This window comes from Rhipicephalus microplus, chromosome X (genome assembly GCF_043290135.1).
Source record: "Rhipicephalus microplus isolate Deutch F79 chromosome X, USDA_Rmic, whole genome shotgun sequence".
In the NCBI taxonomy this organism is placed as follows: Eukaryota; Metazoa; Arthropoda; class Arachnida; order Ixodida; family Ixodidae; genus Rhipicephalus; species Rhipicephalus microplus.
In genome coordinates, this window is record NC_134710.1 from 136,048,209 (window position 1) to 136,071,277 (window position 23,069).

General features: G+C 42.8%; 2 protein-coding genes across 8 annotated transcripts in view; one reads left to right on the forward strand and one right to left on the reverse strand.

Moving 5' to 3' along the window:
- LOC142775779 (uncharacterized) overlaps positions 1 to 23,069 on the forward strand; it is a 198,675-nt gene that overhangs the window by 44,234 nt on the left and 131,372 nt on the right. For 4 of the 7 annotated variants that reach the window (XR_012887001.1, XR_012887002.1, XM_075877806.1 and 1 more), the window contains 2 exons: positions 8,896 to 8,997; positions 18,952 to 19,167. Coding sequence is in view for 4 of the 7 variants with exons in the window: in XM_075877806.1 (XP_075733921.1) it covers positions 19,070 to 19,167 (98 nt within the window). In the remaining 3 variants the exon portion in view is untranslated. Of the gene's footprint in view, positions 1 to 4,613; positions 5,097 to 8,895; positions 8,998 to 18,951; positions 19,800 to 23,069 lie in introns of those variants that run through there. The other 3 variants (XM_075877807.1, XM_075877804.1, XR_012887003.1) reach the window with 3 other exon arrangements.
- The window catches only part of LOC119176519 (poly [ADP-ribose] polymerase 2-like), a 47,873-nt gene continuing 25,959 nt past the window's right edge, over positions 1,156 to 23,069 (reverse strand). The window contains exons 3-9 of the mRNA XM_075877803.1: positions 16,305 to 16,651; positions 16,091 to 16,196; positions 15,941 to 16,024; positions 15,770 to 15,855; positions 15,552 to 15,690; positions 15,412 to 15,478; positions 1,156 to 2,970 (exon numbers count right to left, since the gene is read on the reverse strand). Coding sequence (XP_075733918.1) covers positions 15,802 to 15,855; positions 15,941 to 16,024; positions 16,091 to 16,196; positions 16,305 to 16,651 — 591 coding nt within the window. The 3' untranslated portion in view covers positions 1,156 to 2,970; positions 15,412 to 15,478; positions 15,552 to 15,690; positions 15,770 to 15,801. The remainder of the gene's footprint in view (positions 2,971 to 15,411; positions 15,479 to 15,551; positions 15,691 to 15,769; positions 15,856 to 15,940; positions 16,025 to 16,090; positions 16,197 to 16,304; positions 16,652 to 23,069) is intronic.

A 23,069-nucleotide genomic window follows, 5' to 3' on the forward strand; every position in this document is an offset into this window, starting at 1 on the left:
GATCCCAACATTCTAAGAGGCCCAGCTGTAACGGAACCTTGCCACCGACAGTGTTGCTTGGTGACAGACTGACACCGAAGCTGCAGTTCCTCTTGATGTGCATGTTCTAACGCCACGAAGATATCGTGTGTCAGCTACGGCTCAGGCCTCGGGCATGAAAAATGGCTCCATCGAGTGGCAGTGAAAGCAGGTGCAAAAGCCCCCGGATAGTACCACTTCATTCGCATCTTCTTGCACCACCAAGACACGGTGGGTCGGCAGCAGCTTAGGCCGCGGGCAATAGAAACGACCGCATCGAGTGACAGCGGAGGCAGATGTGGAAGCACTGAACCTGAGTAGTTCCACTTGACGCACATCTTCTCGCACTACGAAGACATGGTGCGACAAAGACAGCTCTTGTATCCTAAAAGCAGCATGCCTCCAGGTGCAAAGCAGACATGTTGGGCTTCAGTGCCACGAAACATCCAAGCATCTCAGCACGCACACCAACGCTGGCACACTGACTCGACTGCACAATAAATCATGGAATGAGCCGGGGTAACATTTGGGTGCTAATGGCCTTGTGACAGAGAGGGCTGCCTGCCCATATTATGAAGCTCCTGTGGTGCTTCGCAAATTGGGCTTTTTTTTCTAGCTCTGTGAATGCGTCTGCCCAATGTGGGCCTGGTCTCACTTCCCCGCATCTTCCATAAAACTACTGGCCCAGATGCAGCTGGTGTCGTTGACTGCAGGCAATAAGGTCATTCAACATCAAAGGGAATGAAAGGGCTGTTGCAGGATGTCGGGAGATCTTTTGCCGATTACAATGTATTGCTAAGGTTCAGTACCACTGCTTTAAGCCCTGCTATGGGTCAATGTCTTGCTGCTATGTGTATGCAAATATAGTCCTGTATATTAAGTTTGTGTCTTAAACGGCCATCGATTTGATGGCATCTTCTTCCAGAGCAACTACAAGAAGACAGTGATGGTTCCTATTGGAAATAAACAAATCTAGCCTTGCTTAGACACAAAGAACCTTCTGAATTTCCCAATTTGGGAAGAAATTTACTCCAGCTTACTTTCACAACCTTTACTTTTGTTTTTCAAGCTAAAGCAATGTTAGTCCCTGTGGTAAACCCATAGCAACCAATATTTTTTTTTTAAGACAACTTCAAAGAGTGGTTGTTTTCCTTTTATTTTGCTGAAGTTTCACAGTATTATGTCATCTTTCCATCTGCATCAATCAATAAAACACTTACATGACTGTTTTTCTAAACGATTCAGTAGCCAACAAGTACTGATACCAGTTAATGCATCTGCAGATGCTTCGTTCTGAAATGGTAAAGCATGCATAAAATGTAATTTCCTTTTGTATCCCACTTTACTAAAAAAACAAGGACGTAAAGTGACTTTTGAACAATTAAGATACAAAGAGTCGTCTTCTTTAAAAACTTAAAATTTATACAAGAAAGCACTAAACAAACTCTTTTAGTTCTTATAATAAAAATGAACGTCACTGCATAAATCACAACTAATAACAACCGCAGCTATAGCTCAGCCTATCATTATTTGTATTTTCTGTTGACTAAAATGTAGAGAGGAGCAAAAAGTAAAGAAGAATTGAAAAAAGAAGTCCCTGCAGAAGTGCGAGGACAAAAACAATAGCTCAGTGAAATTACCTGCCAGAAAATAAGCAACAGCGACACGTGCGAGTAATAACTTCACAACAAACTATTAGATGTGGCAGCTCTACACCTTACTGCAGCGCTTACTGTAGAGCAAGCAACACAGCCACCGCTACAATACTTCACGGTCAAATGTCTCACGCTGTGCATACCCCCCCCCCCCTCGAAATCTAGCAGAATTTCTTTGTTAGGGGAAAAATACAAGTGTGGTTTTACCAAAGTGCATGCTGCGAAAAGAGGTTGCTTTCACATTTACTATGAGCTCTACAATGCAAGTCGAAGCCACAGCAATGATCTTGAATTGAAAAGGAGTGAGAGGACTTCAGCACTATAGCAAAGAGTAAACCCCCATGTTTTCTTACCGGAATGATGATACACTGGCTTACATAGGAGAGCAGATGTTTATATTGCCATGGTGCACCACTATGAACTAGAAACTCCCTAGATATTCTAATGGCCTTCTAATTTATAAGCAGCCAAAATAGCAGCTGAAATGGCAGACACCCCACAGCAAGAGTCCAAATCATCAAGAAGTAGCCAATAATCGAATGCAATACACTTCTTCAGGAATATATTCATCAATAGTAGCTTCATTATTATAGGCAAAACATGTTCTCAACATGTGCGATAGTCTTTGGGTAGTATGATGTATTGACAAAATCCACTCGTGTTTTCTCTTTCTTTAGAAAAAAAAAAACGTTATTGCATGTGTCCATAAAAACACTGAGCAAAGGCATACTAAAACACTTAGAAGCAGCTAGAAAAAGAACATAAATTGCAGGCATGACAAACTTGCTGCCAGAAGTGTTAAGCAGTATACAGTAGGCTCTTGATGGTACGAACTTGAAGGGGTCCACAATTTTGTTTGAATTTTGAGAAGTTTGTATTATTAAAAGTTGTCATAAAGATGACTTGGGGCAATGTAACACCTTGTATTCTAATATTTATTATTTATTATTACCACAGAAACAGCATAGACAGCTCTGCATGATTATCAGTGAAGATTTTGGATGTCAGCATTCACACTGGTACTCATCATACATGTTGGCACATTTGAAATTAATAACCAATAATATCTGGGGCTTTATCTTTCAAAACCATGACATGATTATGAGAGATGCCGTTGTGGAGGGCTCCAGAAATTTTGACCATCTGGTGTTATTTAACGTGCCTGAACATCGCACAGCGCATTGGCTTCTACCATTTCGCCGACATAAAAATGCATCCGGCGCGGCCAGGATCGAACCCGCGACCTTCAGGTTTGGAGTTGAGTTCCTTAGCCACTGCTCCACCTCGGCACACACATCTGTAATTAAGGGACAAACAATGCTGTGTCCTGTGACAACCAATATAAACCCATCCCAATTCTACTGCGCTTTTCCACATGACACTAGTGCACTACGATCAATGACTTAAGCACATGCATTTGGCACACAATCGACTAAGGCCAAAACGTCTCGTGTTTTTGCCCCCTTTTTAGCTCAGTCAACATGAAGTTCTTGGTGCACATGATTTGGCTAGTTTGTGCACTTTGTAGCAAGGCAACCGACAATATTTGCGACCTTTAGTAATTTAAGAACACACATGTTCTGCTAGAAGCGACAACGGCAGCAGACGTTTTTCAAGTGAACCAAATTCAACGAAGCAGTTTGAATAAGGCAGTTTAAATGTAATTAAAGCACAGTGGGCACACCAGATTTTTAAAATCTGTTTTAATTACCCAAATGTTTGAATTATTCAGAGTCTACTTCGAATTGCATAGTGCATTGCTCCCTTCAGAATGCACTTCCAGGATAACGGAAAATTCCGAGCATGTACTATTCACAAAATTTAGTTAAAGAACAGAAACACATTAACACCCAAAGAAAACAATCAGAAATGTGAACAGGACAAGTTCACCATTAGTAGAATTCAACTACAAATGGTTTGCTAAATAACAATTCCCACAAAAAGAAGAGAAAAAACGGTGGTGGGACTGTTCTTACAGAACTGGTCAAGACATCATCTTCAATGTGGATTCAATCTTCAATATGAAAAAAAGGCATACTAACCCATTAACATATTATACTGTATTTATGGCTGCTGTCTGTAGTTTTCACCTTAACCCTTTACTGCCGAGTGTCGTGAATTCAGATGTACCGAGAAACTTCAAGCAAGTCACAAAATAGTTGTTGCCTTTAATGCCAGCTGGCAAGTACTCACGAAGAATGTAGCTTTCAGCATAAAAAATCTAGCGCCGTCCCATCTAAGATATTTTATGCTAGATCAAATTGTTTTGTAGTTGATGGCGGAGCGCGCGAAGTGCAAGCAACAGCTTTAACTTCTTTGTTTGTTTGTTTTCTCACCTGGATGACGTAAGTTTCATCTTCAATAATTTCGTTTATTTAGTGTGTACGAATGCAAGAGGTGCCACACAACATGTTGCTAGTTAGTTATGTTGGGTTTTGTGGCGCAAGAGCAACTAAGGCTATGCTGCGCCAGACTCATGGCGAGAATACCTACAGCGGACACGGCTATGACAATGACTCTGAAATGTTTTGACGGCGATGCCATATGAGATATGATGAGCGGTGAAGCGTGGCTGTATAAAGGCCTAAAATGATTGGCTCCGTAAACGCGTAAAGTATATATCTCTTCTAAGATTATGTGTGTGATGCTCGGGGTGGTCAATGTGTATGGTTGGTGCATGAGATTATGTCAAAATCTTAACGGCTTTTACATAGCACTAATGCCATACCTGTGTCCTTATACCTAAGGTCCGGGAGGCAAGTGCCTCGTTGTAAATTCCAGCTGCAGCAGATGCCTCTTCAAAAAAGCTGTGCTACGAGTCACATCAGTCAAGTTTTGCAATGTCTAGTGGTAGGATAGTTTAGTGTAGTTAGACCTTGTTCAGAAGTTGTGCTTCGTTTAAAAAGCTGATCACATCAGCTATGGGTATTAGGGCGTCATCGCCCAAGAGTAGCATTGAATGAAAGGGAATATTTAACCTGTAAAACATATGGAAATGTTTTTCTCTTAATGTTTCCATATGTGGGCAAGCTATTAAAATGTGCATTACAGTTAGTTGCTCTTGACACTTATCGCATGTTGGAGCTTCTTCGCCTGCCAATAGATAGTTATGTGTGATGTGCGTATGACCTATTCGTAGTCGACATATAACTACTTCGATAAAACGTGCTTGATGAAGACAGGTCTTCCATTCACCAAGAACAGGTTTAATTAGGTGAAGTTTGTTGTTTTGTCGTGATTTCCATTCCTGCTGCCAGTGAAAGGTGGTGGCCCGGCGAACAGCTTGAATCCTATCTCTGGCAGGCATGTTGGTTTTTGACTCGCGCATCTCTTTTGCTGTTGCAGCTAGTTGGTCTGCCCTTTCATTGCCAGGGATCCCAACATGACTCGGGACCCAACAGAGGCGTATGGTGTGGTCATCAGGTGTGTGGGATAGCATGTTTAAAATATCGCCTATGAATGGCTCATACTGAGATTTATAATTGAGACTTTTCAGCACGCTTAACGAGTCTGTAAATATTACAGCTTTTTTATGTTTTGAGCTTATAATGCATCGTACTGCCATCCATAATGCATAGTACTCGGCGGTGTAGATGGATACAAACTGCGGTAGTCTAGTTATTTGCTCGTGTGTTGCTCCTACCACGCTGCTTCCGACATAAGCAGATGTCTTCGAACCATTAGTGTCAAATTCTTCGTAAGTGTTGTACGTTTCTTGTAATGTAAGGAATTCTTGTAGTATATGTTCACGTGGGGTGTTTTGTTTTTTACATGTGTGAGTGAAAAATCCAAGAATTTAGAGAAGTCACTCCATGGGACCAAACTAGGTGGCCTTCTGGCAATGAAGAGTGCTTCGTTAGGGACATTTAGGGCGTGAAATTTTTCTTCAAATCTTGTTGGTGTAGTGTTGTCGTAGGTCACAGCGTGTGACAATACTGTAGCATATATGATCTGGTGAAGAACGAACTCTAAGGACATATGTGAACATTAGCTTCATTCTCCTATATTCCAAGGATGGTTCGTTACTTTGGGCGTATAAGCTCGAAATAGGTGAGGTACGATAGGCACCTGTTGCGAGGCGTAACCCTTTGTTATGGATAGGGTCTAGGCGCTTAAGGTACGAGTCTCTTGCTGAACAGTAGATTATACTACCGTAGTCTAATTTGCTGCGTACTAAAGAGCGGTAGATGAGTAGGAGGCACTTACGGTCGGAACCCCAGTGCTTTCGGGACAAGACTTTGAGGACATTGAGGGCGTTGTTGAATTTCACCTTGAGATTATTAATGTGTGGAAGAAAATTGAGCTTCTTATCAAATACGACCCCCAGAAACTTCTGTTCTTGTTTTATTGGCAATACTGTTTCGTTTATTTTGAGTACGGGGTCTGGTTGTAAGCCTCGTTTCTGGAAGAACGCTACAGCAATCGTCCTTTCCTCAGAAAACCGGAAGCCGTTTTTGTTAGCCCATTGTGTTAGCTTGTTTAGTGCTATTTGAATATGCTGCTGGCACGTCGCCATGTTAGATGACCGGCACGCTATTTGGAGATCATCCACATACAGTGAGTGCTTAAGAGTAGATGGTATGACCTGGTTCACAGAGTTCATTTTGACGATAAAGAGAGTTGTGCTTAAGACACAGCCCTGAGGCACACCGTTCTCTTGAGTAAAAGTTTCTGAAAGTGTGGTACCGAAACGAACCTGAAAAGTTTGGTTCGATAGGAAGTCGGACAAGCAGTTGAGCATCCTTCCGCGAATTCTTTGATCTGCCAGGTCTCGTAAGATACCGTACTTCCACGTTGTGTCATATGCCTTTTCAAGATCGAAAAATACTGCTAAGCAGTGTTGCTTGTACAAGAAAGCTTCTCGTACTGTATGTTCAAGGCGAACGAGGTGATCGGTGGTGGAACATCCTTTCTTGTAACCACATTGGTGGACATCTATCAAGTTATCGGTTTCTAGGATGTATGTTAGCCTAATATTAATAATGCTTTCGAAGGATTTCGTCATACAACTTGTGAGTGCTATGGGCCTGTAGCTTGTTGGTAATGTAGGGTTTTTTCGGGCTTTGAGAAATGGAATTATAATGGCTTTTTTCCACTCTGTTGGCATTCTGCCAGTGATACAATTAGCGTTAAAGAAGTGCAGCAATGCCTTCACCGTTTCCTGGGACAAATGGGCGAGCATTTGGTAATGTATTTTGTCTGGGCCAGGTGCTGTTGTTTTACCTTGAGAAAGCACTCGGTTAATTTCCTGCAGGGTTAAGGGGGAGTTGTATGATCTGTCGTGATAACCTGTAATAGGAAGCTTTTGTTTTTCTATAGATTGTTTATGTTTTAGGAAAGCTGCCGAATAGTTTGCTGAGCTCGAAATAGCACAAAAGTGCTGCGCTAGTAGGTCTGCCTGTTCGCCTAAAGTTGTCTGGATGCTAGGGGTTGAGAGAATGGGGATGGTATATGAACTGTAGTTGCCGTTCAACTTGTGCACCTGATCCCACATTCTTTTAGATGTAATGGAACTGTTAATAGATGAAATTTACTTTTTCCACGAGAGTTTTTCAGCCTGCCTGCGAATAAATCTTGCCTTTGCTCTCGCCTTTTTACATGCTAGGAGGTTCTCTCCTGTAGGATATTTACGAAAAACGCCCCACTCCTTGTTTTGCATTTTTTTAGCTTGTGTGCACTCTTTTGTCCACCAGGGTTTAAGTTTTTTCTTTATAACGCCGGAGGATTGTGGTATAGTTTGTTCGGCTGCCGCGAGTATGCAGGCGGTGACTGTCTCGTTCATTTTCTCTATGCTTAGGCCATCAAGCATCTCTTTTTTTAGGGCAGCTTTTTCAGTGAACAGTGGTCAGTCTGCCAGATGTAGTTTCCAACGCAGTGGTCGGGATGGAGTGGTGGGGAGGGTTCGTGTTAATTTTATGAGAGCAGGCATATGGTCACTGCTGTAAACATTATCTATCACGCTCCACTTTAGGTCGCAAAAGAGCGACGGTGAGCACAGCGCTAGATCTAAGCAGCTAGTGGCTCCTGTGCTTGGGGAGCAGTAGGTGACGCTTCCAGTATTTAAGACATACGTCATTGTTCAGAATAAAATCTTCGAGGGTTTGTCCTCTGGTGTCAGTTGTACTGCTTCCCCAAAGTGTTCCGTGCGCGTTAAAATCCCCTGCAATAACAAACGGTTCAGGCAGTTGGTCCAAAATATGCTCCATATCTTTAGTTGTAAAATGCGTGTGTGGGGGGATATAAATGGAACATATGGTGATAGTTTTGTGAGCTAAAATGGTGACGGCCACGGCCTCAATGTGACTGTTGATGGTGATCTCTCTCACTGCAATACCACTTTTGACGACAATAGCCACGCCGCCAGACAACCAGCTAGCGTGGACGTGATCTCGCCGTACTACGGTAAAACCTCTGAGGAAGTTGGTGTGTTTTTCTCCCAGATTGGTCTCCTGTAAGCACATAGCCATTGGAGAGAGACTACTTAGCAAAGCTTTTATGTCACCTATGTTGTGAATGAGTCCTCTACAATTCCAATGGAGAAGAAAAGCCATTTTGGGCAGTGAACTTGAGCGGAAAAGTGGAGTTAGAGTTGATTTGTTGGCGATAAAACATTGGTGACATGTGTGTGATACTAAAGTCAAAACAGAATGGTACCATAACCTTTCAGGTTATGGAAAACGAAACTTAGTTTACAGGGCTTTTTGGAGGCCCTGTAATTTGTCTTTTGTCCTTTTTGGAGCGGTCGAGAGAAACTCGCCGCTCCTTCGGCGCTGCAGGCGCCGTTTGACAGGCCGTCGTGTCCATAGCTTCATGAGAAGCGTTGGACCGTCGCTTTGCCGAGCGATCCCTGGGCGTTGTAAGCTTCGGCTCAAGATACGAAGCCTTCAAACTCTCTACACCGGACGTCAACGAGGCTCCCGCAGTCTGCCCGTTGCCCTGGCTCATGCCAGTGCATGTCGACGCCTGTGGTGAGGCCTTGTTGGCTGAGGCCGGAGCAGTCTTGGCTGTTCCCGCATTAGGGGCAAACGGCGGTCGCTCCAGCACGCTGTGCGTAGCTTGGGCGGCCACCTGATGCCGTCGTGGTGCTGCCCCCTGTTCCACCACTTCTGCAAATGATTTTGTTGCATAGTAAGGAGAGACACGATGCCTTGCTTCGCGGAAACTGATGTTGTGGGTGACTTTGATGGTAATCATTTCCTTTTCTTTTTTCCATGCTGTGCAGGATCTAGAATACGCCGAGTGTTCCCCATCGCAGTTCGCGCAGTGGGGTTCGGCCTTGCAGTCATCATCTGTAGAGTGGCCTGTGATACCACACCGTGCACAGGTAAGCTGCCCATGTCAACTCTGAGAAGCATGTCCGAATCTTTGGCACTTCAAACAGCGCCGCGGATTCGGAATGTAGGGTCAGACAGTTTTATGTAGCCGGTAACTAATTCATGCGGTAGTGTGGAGCACCCGAAGGTCACAATTATGTGCTTGGTTGGAGTTTCTTTGTTTTCTCTTCTCACTATGATACGCTGTACGTGAATGACATTTTCGTCCTTCCAGCCAGCCAGAAGCTCATCGTTTGTTAGGTCTTTTAGGTCATCGTCAGACACAACGCCTTTGACAGTGTTCATCGTTCAGTGCGCAGAGACGGTTACGGGCTTGTCCCCAAATGCTACTAATTTTTCTAGTTTCTGAAACTGTGTCTTGTCTTTAACTTCTACCAGCAAGTCCCCACTTGCCATCTTTGTAGCCTTATAGCCAGTTCCGATAGTCTCGGTTAGGCACCTGGACACGAGGAATGGGGAGACGTTGCGAGCTTTTTTGTCAGAGTTTTCGCATTGAATAACGTGATACTTAGGGAAATGGTCTTCTTTTTTCAAAATTGGCATTACGTTTGCTTCAGTGCACCACCTTTTGAAGGGGCGATCAATGGAGAAGGGGTTTCGTGATCCCATAGAAAAGTGCAGTTCGTTCAGTAATGGCGCCTACCACCCACCACGGAGCCCAACAAGGGGACGTGGCAGAACATGTAAACATGTCTGCACAACGCCAGTAGTACGCCACTGCCATAACCTAATATATCTACCCAAGTTTGGATATTTACACCAGGTTAACCCTTGCCGCCAGGAAAAATTGGAAGAAAAATGAAGTGAGGAGAAGACAGGAAAGATGTAAAGTGAGAACGAAAGACGAAGATGTCGGGAGAGAAAGATAGGAAAAGGCGACTGCCGATTTCCCCTCGGTGGGTCGCCCCAGGGGTGTTGTCTACTTGAAGCCGGGGCCAAGGGGGTGTGTTGCCTCTGCTGGGGGGCCTTAAAGGTCCAATCACCCAGCGTCGGCTCAACCCCCAGGATCCCCTTTTCCCCGGACACGACAAAGCCACGCACGGCTAGGCGTGCGAGAGAGTCAAAACTCCCCCGTTAGCTCGGGTCCGTGGTGTCGCTACACACCAAACGCCTACTTGCGCAGGCGCCCCTGCGAGACACAACACGTTGCATACCGTATTTACTCGCGTAACAAACACACTTTTTTTTTTTTCGAAAAATGAGAGCAAAGTTGGGGATGCGTTTATTATGCAGGGCAAATTTTATGAAAACTTTCTCGGGATGAGTAAAAATTGCAATAATGCAAAAAAACAGCTAGTTCGCTTAGCCTTTTGCAAGTGGTATAACCATAAACTGTTTGGAAACAGCTTTTTTTGTTGTAATTCACTTATCTTCGGTGGTTGATGAGGCTATCTTCTGCAAGCTGTCCCCGCACTGCCGGTGCATACCATAAAAGCGTTTTGTCACTATCTTTTAACGCAATCGTTTACCCGCAACAGTGGTATCTGCTGTTATCACAAGGGGCACCCAGAAGCATGCACTACGGTGCACTTTGCCAACTTCGCAGCAACCTCGCTTTGACTGTGCCACTGCCGTTTACATTGTAGCAAGTAACCAACACTGCAGCAGGCTACCCCCGCAGCATCAAAACAAACCATCCATAGATTAATTGCAAAATATGGCCGCCACCTCACTTCCACATGAGAAACTCCTGTACGCGTGGAGAACAAGCAAAGCGAGTATCGGGGGTGTTACCATGTTGTGGAAATTGTCACAATATTTTTTGGGCAACAAGGGACTTTTTCTGGTTTTCGAAAAACCTGCGACGCGATAGCGACGAATGACCTTTCGCGAGAGCAAATCCTGTCGTGGTCGCTCGAAACTCGCGTGCACGTGGTTGGGCCCATTTCGTATTCGCAGGAAGCTGCTGTCGGTTGGCGCGGGCAGTTTCGTGACCTTTGCTCGCTGTTCGCTTATCAGCTGCGATGTCTCTACACTCGCACCATTCGTGAACCCCGCTGTGGCACACAGATAAAAAAAGACTGCGGACGTGCCGCGCGCATCTAGAAAGAAAAACGATACGGCACGCAGCAACAGGAGAAGGGAGAGGGAGCGAGACAAGGTGGCAAGGGGGTTGGCCTAATAATAAAAAATGGAAGAGATCCAATGGGTGAGGAGGCACAAAGTGTCGATGAATGTAGGGGGTGCGTTTATTATGTAGAAAAAAAATCTAAATTTTGACGACTGAAGTTGGAGGTGCATTTATTATGCAAGTGCGTTCATTAAGCGAGTAAATATGATACTTCTGAAGTACATTTATTGTGGCAAGGTCCTCATTTTTGTAGTATATGGAGAATTCGCAACATACATATATATATGCATTAAAGTTGCATTTTAGATCATCTAACTGTGGAATCATTTAAAGCTTACTATATAAAGCTGGTAAATGGAAACAATTTTTATTTTGTTTGGCAGTTTCATAATTCAGGCATTAAAGGGTTAATATGTGTAGTACAGAGAAGTATTGTATTTGAACATGCTAATTTAGCTTGTCTTGAAACTTTTATCTGAGCCTCGCTTTTGGCATAAAGGGGCCAGAAAGAATCATGTCCAAGAATTTTACTGCCACATGGCTACAGAAGCCAATAGAGTGATGAATAGCCCAAATGCACCCGTGGCATCAAGTATTCATTAAAAAATGGTGCATATTTTAGAAGAGTGTTTCAAAGGTGCAATGCAAAATAGTTAAACTGTCTGAGTTTTGATAATATATTGTAGCTTCACAAATGAAAGGGAAAAAAATTGTCTAGGTCACAAATAGCAGAAATGATGCAATTAAAAAAATTTATATTAGAAGCTTGCCAACAAAATGTCATTTGAGTATAAGACCATATAAGTATACTGTAGGTGGTTTCGCAGTTTGTGCCCATCGTTTTGACAAAACACAAATAGGAAAATAGAATTACACCAACATTGTTTGTTGTGTAGTAAACTGTGCAGAAAAACTAGACACCCAGGTGTCAAATTCATAATTTTCAAATAAGTAACATGAAGCATGAAATACGGGTCCATGGGCAATATCCAGAAACACAAAAATGCACACTTGACTGAACTGAAACATCCAAGCTTCTTAAGCTTTTTTGTTACCGTGCGAGAACGGTTGTTTTTCATATGTCTCAGGAAGATCGTTTTTGCCAGTTTGAAAAGTACTCCAGCACGCATTGCAGCATACCAAACTTTGCAGAATGAAATGCTTTTTCCAAAAAATATAGGTTGTAGAGCAACAAAAATATTTACGAAAAAAAAATGTGAAAAGTGTGAAAACTTTCTTCACCAGCTTGTAAACAGGGGAATTAAAAACACTATATATGCAAAAATATTCAAAACAAGAAAAATTCAGAATATACATCTTGTAAATAAACGACTCAGAAGCAGTATAAAAATAATTAATGATGTACAAAATGTTTCTCTTTACATAGACAAAGAAAATCAGAACCGAGGTGCTGCTTCATTGCTCAGGCCATGTGGTGAAGTATCGCATGATTTTTCTGAGACACAAGTGTACTCGTACACTGTTCTCAGTGAACTTTCAATGCTTTGCATAAGAGTCTCTAAGTACTCCATTATAGATGGATACCCGTGATGTTAATATACCTTTATAAATGAGATGTCCATTGAACTTCACTATTTTGTCTAGCGTCACCTCTTTCTATGAGCCACCTCACTCCGCATAGATTAACATTCCAATATATGCATTCAAGTATATTCCTTTGCCTCTTTGCACATGTATCGTAATAAAAAAAGGACAATATCGCATGCAGTCCCAAAATGTTTCGCACTGCTCTATAGTCTGGGCCAAGATGTGCTCCGGGGGCGTTCTTGCCGTAAGGAGAAGCTCAGCAGCCAGCGCCACCACACCGTGCCCTAGCAAAAAAGTGGACCATGCACGTACCCTGAGTAACTATAGGATCATGCACAAAGGTCAGAAGCTATATGCAATTGCCGCGGAGGATATAAACAAAACAAACCCATGAACGACGACAGATGTCTCAGGCTTACGCAAAACATCGTACCCATAAAACTTGAAGCTGAGGTGCTGTCATCCACGAAATCTCAGCTCGTTCTCACTCCATTCAGGTGGGATCGCAAGACAGTTTCAAGCAGTGCAAGTGTTTTGCAGTGCTGATACGCACCCATGTGCCCTGACCGTTGCCTAATAGGAGCGACTAGCGACACCAGATGTGGCCCTGTCTGATATAACGACACAAGTAAAACCAAATGTGTTTTGCAGTGCTGATACGCACCCATGCGCCCTGACCGTTGCCTAATAGGAGCGATTAGTGACACCAGATGTGACCCTGTCTGATATAACGACACAAGTAAAACCAAAGCGGCTGAAAACTGGCTGTGAGAGCCACCTGCACACTTTATACATGCGGCGGATCTTGGTAAATATTTTTTGTCAAATTAATTTTCCCAGACTTCTGAGAACAGCTTGGTATTGATTAGCTGGCATCAATTTCCGACAATTATTACTGCTCAACTCTGTCAAATTGCGAAGCTAACACGTCAATTCGATATTTGGCTTGCAAAGTTTCTTTTCATTACAGAACTTCGGTGTTACTGTAGCATAATCACGAGGGGCCCGTACTTCTGTCAAGTTCGCCAACCTAGTGCATTTTTCCAACTACACATGCACATTGGTTTGCGCAAAATTCTGTAAATAAAAAATCGCTTGTTGTCCAAGTCGGCAAATTCAAAAAAAATCTGAAAGTTGAGTGGCTGAACTAACTACTAGAAAGTGCTGGGTGCACGAGAAAAAAAAACTTAACATGCCAAAATTGATGACCGAAAAGCGTCGATCACCAGTGATTGATTTGAATAGGCGTGGAAACAAGAGTTAGAAAGCCTTAGCATGTGCACAGCAGAGCCAATAGTGACTGGTTCACTGACTAGCAATAGCAATAGTTCACTGACTGTCATAAAGACTGCTCATCATGACTATATAAAGGAAGGGAAGAACTGTGGATTTAAGGGCTCGTTTCTTTGTTAGATAGAGTATTAACGAGAGCTAATAAACATTAGTTGATAGTTCTCGTTATTACAAACAGGAAGGTAACACAGTAATGAAGGTCTACTGTTAGTGCATCATCTTTATCTGCGCTTATTTGTCCTTTTCTCTCCTTTCTTGTTTCCGCCCGTTTTTTGCACAGTTACATTATGCATCATTTTCGTGTTGTGCACCAACCACCATTTCTATGATAATCATTAAAAACTAACTCATTGCATCTTGATGGCCTGGTCCTACCACCAAGATACTGACCTGGACCCTTGCAGCAAGCGAATCCAGCAGAGGACCCTCAACCTTTTTTTGTTTCTGCTTATGAGACACTATGAAGCCAGCACCCAATTCATTGTTTTGAAGCACAGCAACATAAATAAGAGCCCTCTATGGTCTTACTAACATGAACCGCTTTCATTGCTAAGGGAACTATTTACCCTTTGCACATTTCGAGTAACACTAGATGTAGGGTTATTCAGTACATTTCTTCCCAAACAATCATTAACATAGAGAGTTTTTCTGAGAGAAAAGAATGAAAATATTGTAAGCTGAAGCAGTTAAACCATAACTACACTTCCATTAAAACTATGTAGCATAATTTTTATCTCCACTGAGTTCCTGGCTGCTGACTTGCATGCAGCGTGTACTTACAGCAAACCTGCCACGGTATGTCTTCTTGAAGCTTCTATAGATACCAACTATATTTCTGCAGAGTTTGTACATGTGCTAAAATGAAAAGTAAAGTAAAATACCATGGTTTCCCACCCTCCCCCATCTACACACACACACAAAATAATTTATCAACACAATATGCAGGTACCTTTGTGGCAGTAAATGTCAAGTTCGATCCCTTAGCAATACAAAAACTCTTGAAAACCTAATATATTAATTATAATAAGTTAACATATTCCTTATGCACGAGTGCATGCTCTCACTCCAGAATGAACCAAAAAGACAAGAGCAATCACTCAAGAATACCCCCCTTTTTATTGTAAAGCTAGCTTTTCTGCGATGCAGATTGCCAAACTAATGAAGGCTAGTCGCTTCTGCAGGCGTGTGTTCAGGCGCAGTGAGCTGACATTATGATGAAGAAAATGTAGACTCAGTTCTCTTGACATCAACACACATAACAGACCAGCCACATTACACGCGTTTAGGACCTCACTCTCCACCTGAAGCACAACTGGTGTTGCCATTAGTTGGGGTGAATGTATAAGCGCAGGAAAGCTCACTTGCAGATACTGAAAAATGGTATACTGACACGGCACTCTACTAGTGTGACTACAATTGCGAACTACGAAGGGAGTGCTGCAGCATCTGATTGTAATCAAACCAAAGCCTCTATACCATACTGTGCACCCACCTCAAGCAGCTCCATCTTCTGTTGTACAAGTAGATCAGTACAAATCAAAGTGGGCCTTTCCCTTCGCCTGAAAAAAGCACTCTTATTATTATATGCTTTGCTTTATAACTGTGGCATTTATTTTCTATTTTAGTACTTACGAAAATAAATTAGGAATGCAGGTGTAAAACTCACTACAGGCCTCTACAAGTTCACTTTTGTCGCTTTCCCTCTTAATGCAATCTTCAATCTTATGAAGTGCCTTATAACCTGTGAGGATCTGTTCCTTTGTGAGCATTCCTGTAACACAACACAAACAAATGCATTAGAGGTTATAAAAAACATGTGAATTTGTAGCGAGCCATGATAAGGAACTCACGCAAGGGTAATTTTACCAAATCAAACTTCATATCAACAACAGTTTCTCTCATTTTCTTCGAGATCAAATATCAGAGACATGAGTTTCTGAAAAAGTTAGAACACAGTAAGCTGGCTGCTCCTCTTTGTGGTTAGAATAACAAGCATACACCAAGAGAGAAAATGAACCAACCAGTAAATTGGGTTTGAGCCTGCTTGATGCAAAATTATTGGCAATGTCCTCATACAGCTGCTGAATATTCTCTTCTTGGGTTTTCTTTAAGTGCAAAAAGTTTTTCAGTGAACATATGCAACCTTCAAGCTGTGACATTCATGTACTTACAGAACCAGAGTAGTCCATTTTGAGCATGTCGTACTTCCCCTTCCTCTTTTCAAATTTCCTGTCTTTCGCCCATACCTCCCACCAATTGCCGGTCTTCGAGTAGAAGCTGCAATTTCCAAAATGTGTGGGCATTATGTTATCACTTCTGTTAAATAATAAAATTTTCACAGATTTTCCACATCCATTCATTGCTTAAATATAAAAGCTCACTAACCTTCTTTCAAACAGTAACTGCACTTTCAAGATGTCTTTCTGATAGGGGATCAAAATTATTGATCCACTTTCTCCAACACGGCCCCAGCTAAACCACACGTAGTGGTTGTCATTGCACAGATCCCTCACAAGCTGCATGTAGTAAAATTTGTTCCGATTCTTTTCGAGACAAGTCTGGTTGAGCACAGCATTATAGAAGACACCATGGTTGCTGCAGATGATTGGTGCAACCAACTGTCTTGCACGCCGTGGATCCACAGAGGGCAGCTGTGCTTCGGGCGATGTGCTTGTTCCCGCTGTTTCTTCTTGGCCAGTGGGCTCTTGCTTTTCAAGTTTATTTTTTTTTGGCTGCTCGCATATGAAATAGAGAAATACAATAGCACAAAATGAACAAGCTTCCTTATAGCACATACAAACAACACAGAAACTTGCACTAGCAAAGAAATATATGACACATCAAGTCTGGACTAACAAAGTGAGCAAAGCTTTCTTGAGAAAAGTCAAATGCAGCACACCAGAGAAAGATCAAACGAGCGAACTACCAAGTAGCCAGTAACTGGAGGGGACCCTGTTCTAATTATGTAGTTTAAATCAGGTCATTTGTATAGTAAAAAAAAAAAACTGAGTTCATGACTCTTCGAAATTGAAAATTGTAACACCCACAAAGCAGGGGTGCAACAGCCAAAATAAAATTTGGAGCAATTTTTGGAGCAGCAAAATGCTACTTTTGGAGCACTAAAATCCATATTTAGAGCAGGCTACAGTAAAGAGTTTCTTTATAAAACATCAAGTTTGGAGCAGTACGAAAAAGAAGGCTTACATTTATAAATGTGCAAAACATTCAACCCACCTAAATCGTGCATAGTGAACATAAGCACTGCTATTTCAATAAATAGTAGTATTCTGAAATACCCCACTGAGCAAACAATGCAGTCCAAATTAGCATTTGTCATGCCTGCAAATCCTTCGACACCCTGCAAATTAAAATGCGGCTCTGCCAAGCTGGCGACCTTGAAATTCAGGAGATTAGTAAAACCGGGAAGTAGGGATAGTGAAAGAAAAACTGGTGCACAAGGTTTTCTTTTTTTCTTTGAGGAGGGGGGGGGGGGCAGCAGAAGTGTCATTCGCTGCTTTAAATGATTGCGAGAAACTCTTTTAGACGCCAGCCATCACACTAGTACTCACAATTACACAGTGCATACACGCATGAGTAATTTAACAAAATGTAAAATGTGCTGCGTTCAGAGACTCGTGCTAACAGCTCCTTCCAAATCACGAGACACTTTTCAGCAAACACCAAAATACTGCGGCAAGGTGGCTTAAGCAGCATTCTCCTCAGGTTAGAACTAGGCCGGGAAATTTTTGAACTGCTACACCCCCCACCCCCCCCCCAAACCCTACTTTGTTTTCCCTGGACGATGGGGTTAGGGTTAGGGCCCAACTTCTCGGCTTGCTTGCCAGGGGCGTTTGACCAGAACGGCTTGCGCCCATTGGCCGGCGACGGATGTCCATCACCGGGATGACGCAACATCAAGCCAGAAAAATGATTTATGTGTCGTTGCTATGGCAACAAACATGGTGGCTGGCAATGACAGCATTCGCAAAACATCTACCTTGTTTGCGAGCAGAAAACGCAGCGTATGTTCTTAACATGCCATACCCTCATTTGCCGACTGAGAATTTCATATTTTTTGTGAATCAATGGTGGCTGCGGTAACACTTTTTTTTTTTTTTTTGCTTGACGTTTCGTCGACCCGCTGATAGGTATTCGCTATGGTTCGTGGACCGATGGGCGCATTGGCGGGTCCACGGACCGACGGGCGCACGGCATTGTTACTTCATCTCATGTTTTATCTGGCATCTCATGCATCTCATGCATAGATGCATCTCATGCTTTATGTCTCCCAAAGCCTGGTAAAATGAAAACTATGTGCCTCTGATTAAATCTTGGTTAACCTGCCTGCCTTTCCCCTTAGTTTCTCTCTCTTTCTCTTGGTGCCTATGGCCACAAGTCTAGTCACTACAGAAGAAGCTAGTTGAATGTTCTTGCATAGTTTCTTAAAGCTCCCCTCTCACCCATAGCAATACATTTAGCATTAGTCCTTTACAAAATCATGTCTCTTCTGCCAAGCTCTGTCTGATGATCTATTAGATTCAAGTTCTATGCATTCACTGCTGCGTTCATGCCTCAATAAACAGCCCTTACAACCAAGCTTGCACGCATTCTATTTCCAACGAAAAACGATAAACCACTGTTGCTTGTATTAAGGGGCCTGTAAACCACCTCCGATATTTTTACAAGCATTTCAAATAAACACGCGCATCGTGTGCAGAATGCTGTTGCGATCAATGATTCTGCGCGTGGCAGCGCTACGAGCTACCAGCGCGCCACAAATTCCAAGAAACAATCACTCTTACTTTCCGGGCCTTTCAGGCTTCCGTGTGACGCACAATGCCGCATCTCTGACGCGCCGAGGCAAATATGCCAAATATGCTGTGACCGGTCGAGCAAGAGCCTACGACTTCCAATTAGTCTGCAAGCAGCTGTCTGCGCTGTTTGTTGTTCGTCGTGTTGCCAGCGTGCGTGAAGCACGTGCAGGACATGCTCCATTGCGTTGCAATCTTTTGAATGCGTGCACGCAATGCAGGTTCCATATCAGCATGGTTACAGCAGCCACGGTTCGCCAACAAGCACGTAACTGACCGAGTCGACGGCCGGACTCGCGGGTACCGGAAGCAGACGGTGTTTCAAGCAGCGCGTCAGCGATGACGTATGCCACGCGAGATCGGGAGGGGCGCTTGGCGAGAGGAAAAAGCAGCGTGGGAGAGGATACCAGGGGAGGAAGCGCAGGAGAGAGCAAAAGGTATGGTCATCACGGTTTCGATAATCAAACACGTCTAACTCCGCTATTACTGCACCGTTTCGAAAAATTCTCACGGCTTCGTATTCGTTGTACACTTGTGCACAGTTTTCCCACAACAACTGAATTTCGACATCTGGGTGGGTTACGGGCCCTTTAACTGTGGACTGGAGTGAACTACCAGCAAAGTGCACAACACTTTTGCTTTTTTTTTTTGCTTTTGCTTTTTTTTGCTTGTTTTAAGTAGTTGATCAGTGTCCTCATGATCAGTGCCCTCATTAGCTGGCTTACTGTACATTGCAGCAAGATGGCAAGTTGGGCCAGCTGGATTACGTCCATGTATAAAATTTGGCTGAAGCGCACTAAAAAGACACAAACAGAAGAGGCTGACCTCTCCTTGGCAAGCACTGTCTTTCTATCCGCGTCTTTTCGGTGCGCTTCAACTAAATTTTCAAACAATTACTGTACATTGTTTCAAAATGAAATACTATATTTATATAGCCACTACTCATCCGTATGAATTTACAGCATATAAACAAATACATGCCATCACAGGGGTCTAATTTTCCCATATTTTGACCATTGAGTTGCTTTTCCCTCTATGTTTACACATTTTGACTTCACTGTACTATGATAAAAAAAAGGCGGGGGGGGGGGGGGGGGGGGGGGGGGCACATTACTACAAATATATGTGAAAGAGTACTAAATTTTTAGTCACTTTAGTCTGAGAGGATTTTTTCTAAGTAACCAGAATATGATACAGTGGCAACATTTAAAAAAAAACTTTGCAAATAATTTACTGACAAATGCTACATAGAACAATGACAAAAAGGCAGTGCTTCAGCAAATCTTGCTGAAAATGTGACCTAAACGAGACCTAAAGTGAAGTCAGTGAACTTTAAATGATAACAGCAGCGATTTACATTTTTTTTAATTTCATTCAGTAAATATGTTAACATAAACCCCTTGACTTTTAATTAAAGAAAATTACGAACAGTAAACTCAAGAACGTTAGCGTCGATCTTACACCTCCAGAATGCTCGAGCCCTGTTTCCACAAGTAAATCGCTGTTTCCACAAGTAAATCGCAAAAAAAGCCCAAATTTGCCAACACAGTAGAGAATTTGAATTAAATTGTTGGATCTCCATCAGTGCAATGTCACAACATGAAGTTGAAGCTTTGATAGAAGCCCGTGCAGTTGGAGAGTAAGAAAAGTAAAAAAGCAACACCGACGATTAGAAAGAAGACGGTGTTTCAGCTTTGCTGATGAGAGCCTTGTAGATAATCTGTGTAAGTGTTCTTTTAATTTTTATGTCAACACTTTCACGGGGAACATTAAAGAATTTGGTGGTGAAGGAGTACGAGAAACTAAAAGATTATTGGCGGATATGCTTACCAGGTATTTCTCTTAGTTCGAAACTACCGTCAGGGTGAAAAACGAACTCATCGTCACTGTCACTACTGCTTATGTAGATTACCTGTGGGCCATCATTATCACTGTCTCTCAAAACAATGGAGCCCTCCTTCCTGTATAATGAAACAATAAAAGATGAATATATAAGTATGTCTTGCAATGAGTAACTGATAGACATTGCCATTTATGTCACTAAAAGTTCAGATGAAAAAAGCAATCTTCAACACCTACTAACAGGAGAAGATGACGCATAGCATCTGCACCAAAAGTGGTCCAGACAAATTACCATACTCAGCCTATTTATTTCCGCTGCAAGAAAAAGACTCCTTCCAATGATCTCCAATTTACCCTGTTCTGCACTAGTTCATTCAATGTTATACCTATAACTTTCTTAATTTCAACACCCCACCTAACCACCTGCTGTCCCTGTCTGCCTTTCTCATATCTTAGTACATATTTTTTTACTCTAACAACAGGCAAATGAAAGTTCCGCACACTCACCCGCAATGGCTACAGGTGACACTGACGCTCTCATGTTTAAATGTATATATATGGTGGACAGACGGGGAAGTATTATGGGCGAGAGTAAAGGGCAGCATGATTTCACAATGAAAAATGGTGGCCACACCAGATGGTGCTACATGTGCAATAGGTTCTTGGGGTCGCATCTGCCTGCACTGTACATAGCCGCTAGACATTAATTTCACTCATATTAAACTACTTACACACCGCGCCCATGCTTTTTAAGGCGCTGTGTGTTTTATTTCACTAAGAATAATGTGCTGCAAGTTCCTAGTGGCATTAAGCAATTGGAAAAAAAAAAAGAAATAGCGCAGAGTGCTTTAAAGTCTGACGGAACTGGCGTGCCGCACAGACATGTTCAGCCGTTATTATCACATTGCGTTCTTTTTGCACTGCTTTTACTGCATTTAGTGTGCTTCAGCTGAGAAAAATCACTTGCTCGCATGCATAGCTAAGTTGACTTTAGAGTGTTTTCTCTCTTGGTTAAATGTAAACTCTTTACAATTGTTCATAGCGTATATACATGGCTGAAGTGTTCTGCTTTTTTTTCTATATACCCCCCCCCCCCCCCCCCAGTCCACTTTCATGCCTAGTTCACACTGAAACATCTACTTTCTACAGTGACCGAAATTACCCTGCCGCCGAAACACAACGTCGTTCGCACTGGATGTGCCCCGCGCCGCCGAATATGCCATCTAATACGGGGCGAACGCGGAATGGATGCGCTGTCACCCGGTTGTTGTCGCGGCTCGCAAGCGCCACTACGCTATCCGGTGGTGTATACTTTGACGATTCTCGTACGTAAGAAGCAAGAAAAGACAGTACTGCTTACTTCGCTGGCAAGTGGCTATCTTGTAATGCACGAAGAGCAGAAAAACCACCGACGCCAGCGGCGTTGGTGGGTTCATTTCGCTCTGCAAGACCGCAACAAGCTCGGTCACGCCAACAGCAAGCTCGGTCACCTCTTTCACAAAATACGGAAGCTAAGTAGGCACAGAGAAGGTTAAACTCCCGTTGGTTTCAACATTCAGTTAGGTGCACTGCGGCATAACAAGTGAGTAGGCCTTGGCCGCCATTTTTCAAAATTCCTTGACTAGCGCTCCTATTGGTCCGCAGTTACCGATTCGGCGGCAGACGCCGCTAAAATCGGTCCGAGAGCGATCGGCGCGAAGAGAGCCCTTTCGGCGGATCTCGCCGCCGCTGAACCGGATTCGGAGCACTTTCGGCGGCAGGAATGCTCAGTGTGAACGCGGCCTAATTCCTTTGTAATTATAAGAAGTTGGGTTCCATTCAGCATGAAATATTCAAATCATTTGCATTTTCTCGCACATTTTTTTTTTAAGAAACTTGGACAGGCAATAGACGTTGCATCTGGAGGCTATTTTATACATTGGACACTTTCTTATTTAAGCGATCATTCTCTCTATGCTGGGACACATGATATTTGTAACTTATGGCCTTAGATGCAAAATAAATACACGCAAGAGAAACGGTACGTGTTTATGGCACATTTGTGATCACATAGTTCTGACACACATTTGTTATCACATATTTCCCTATTACTTTAGGAGGCTAAGTTAGAAGTGTTTTCTCCCTTTGGACACTCCTATCTTTGTTAAAAATTTTGCCCACAATTGTATATGCATGTGCGAAAAAAAAAAAAAACTGGACTATTTTTGCGGTCAGTTTTTTGCTGTGAATTTTGCAGCCAACTCTATCCAGCTTGATTTCTGCGAATAACTTCATGAAATCATATATGTTGAAGGAATGCAATTTTTCAGCAAAAAGATAAAGAAAGTAAATGCATCCTCAAACGTTCTCACCAGTCTGACCAGACTTTCACAAGGATACAGTAAGCCTCCCCTGTCAAAGGCACTCACTCACTCACTGTTCGGTGTGACAATGGCTCCAGATTTCCTGGTGGCAAGAGCCACCTTTTCTGAACGACATAGCTACTGTGATCACCCCT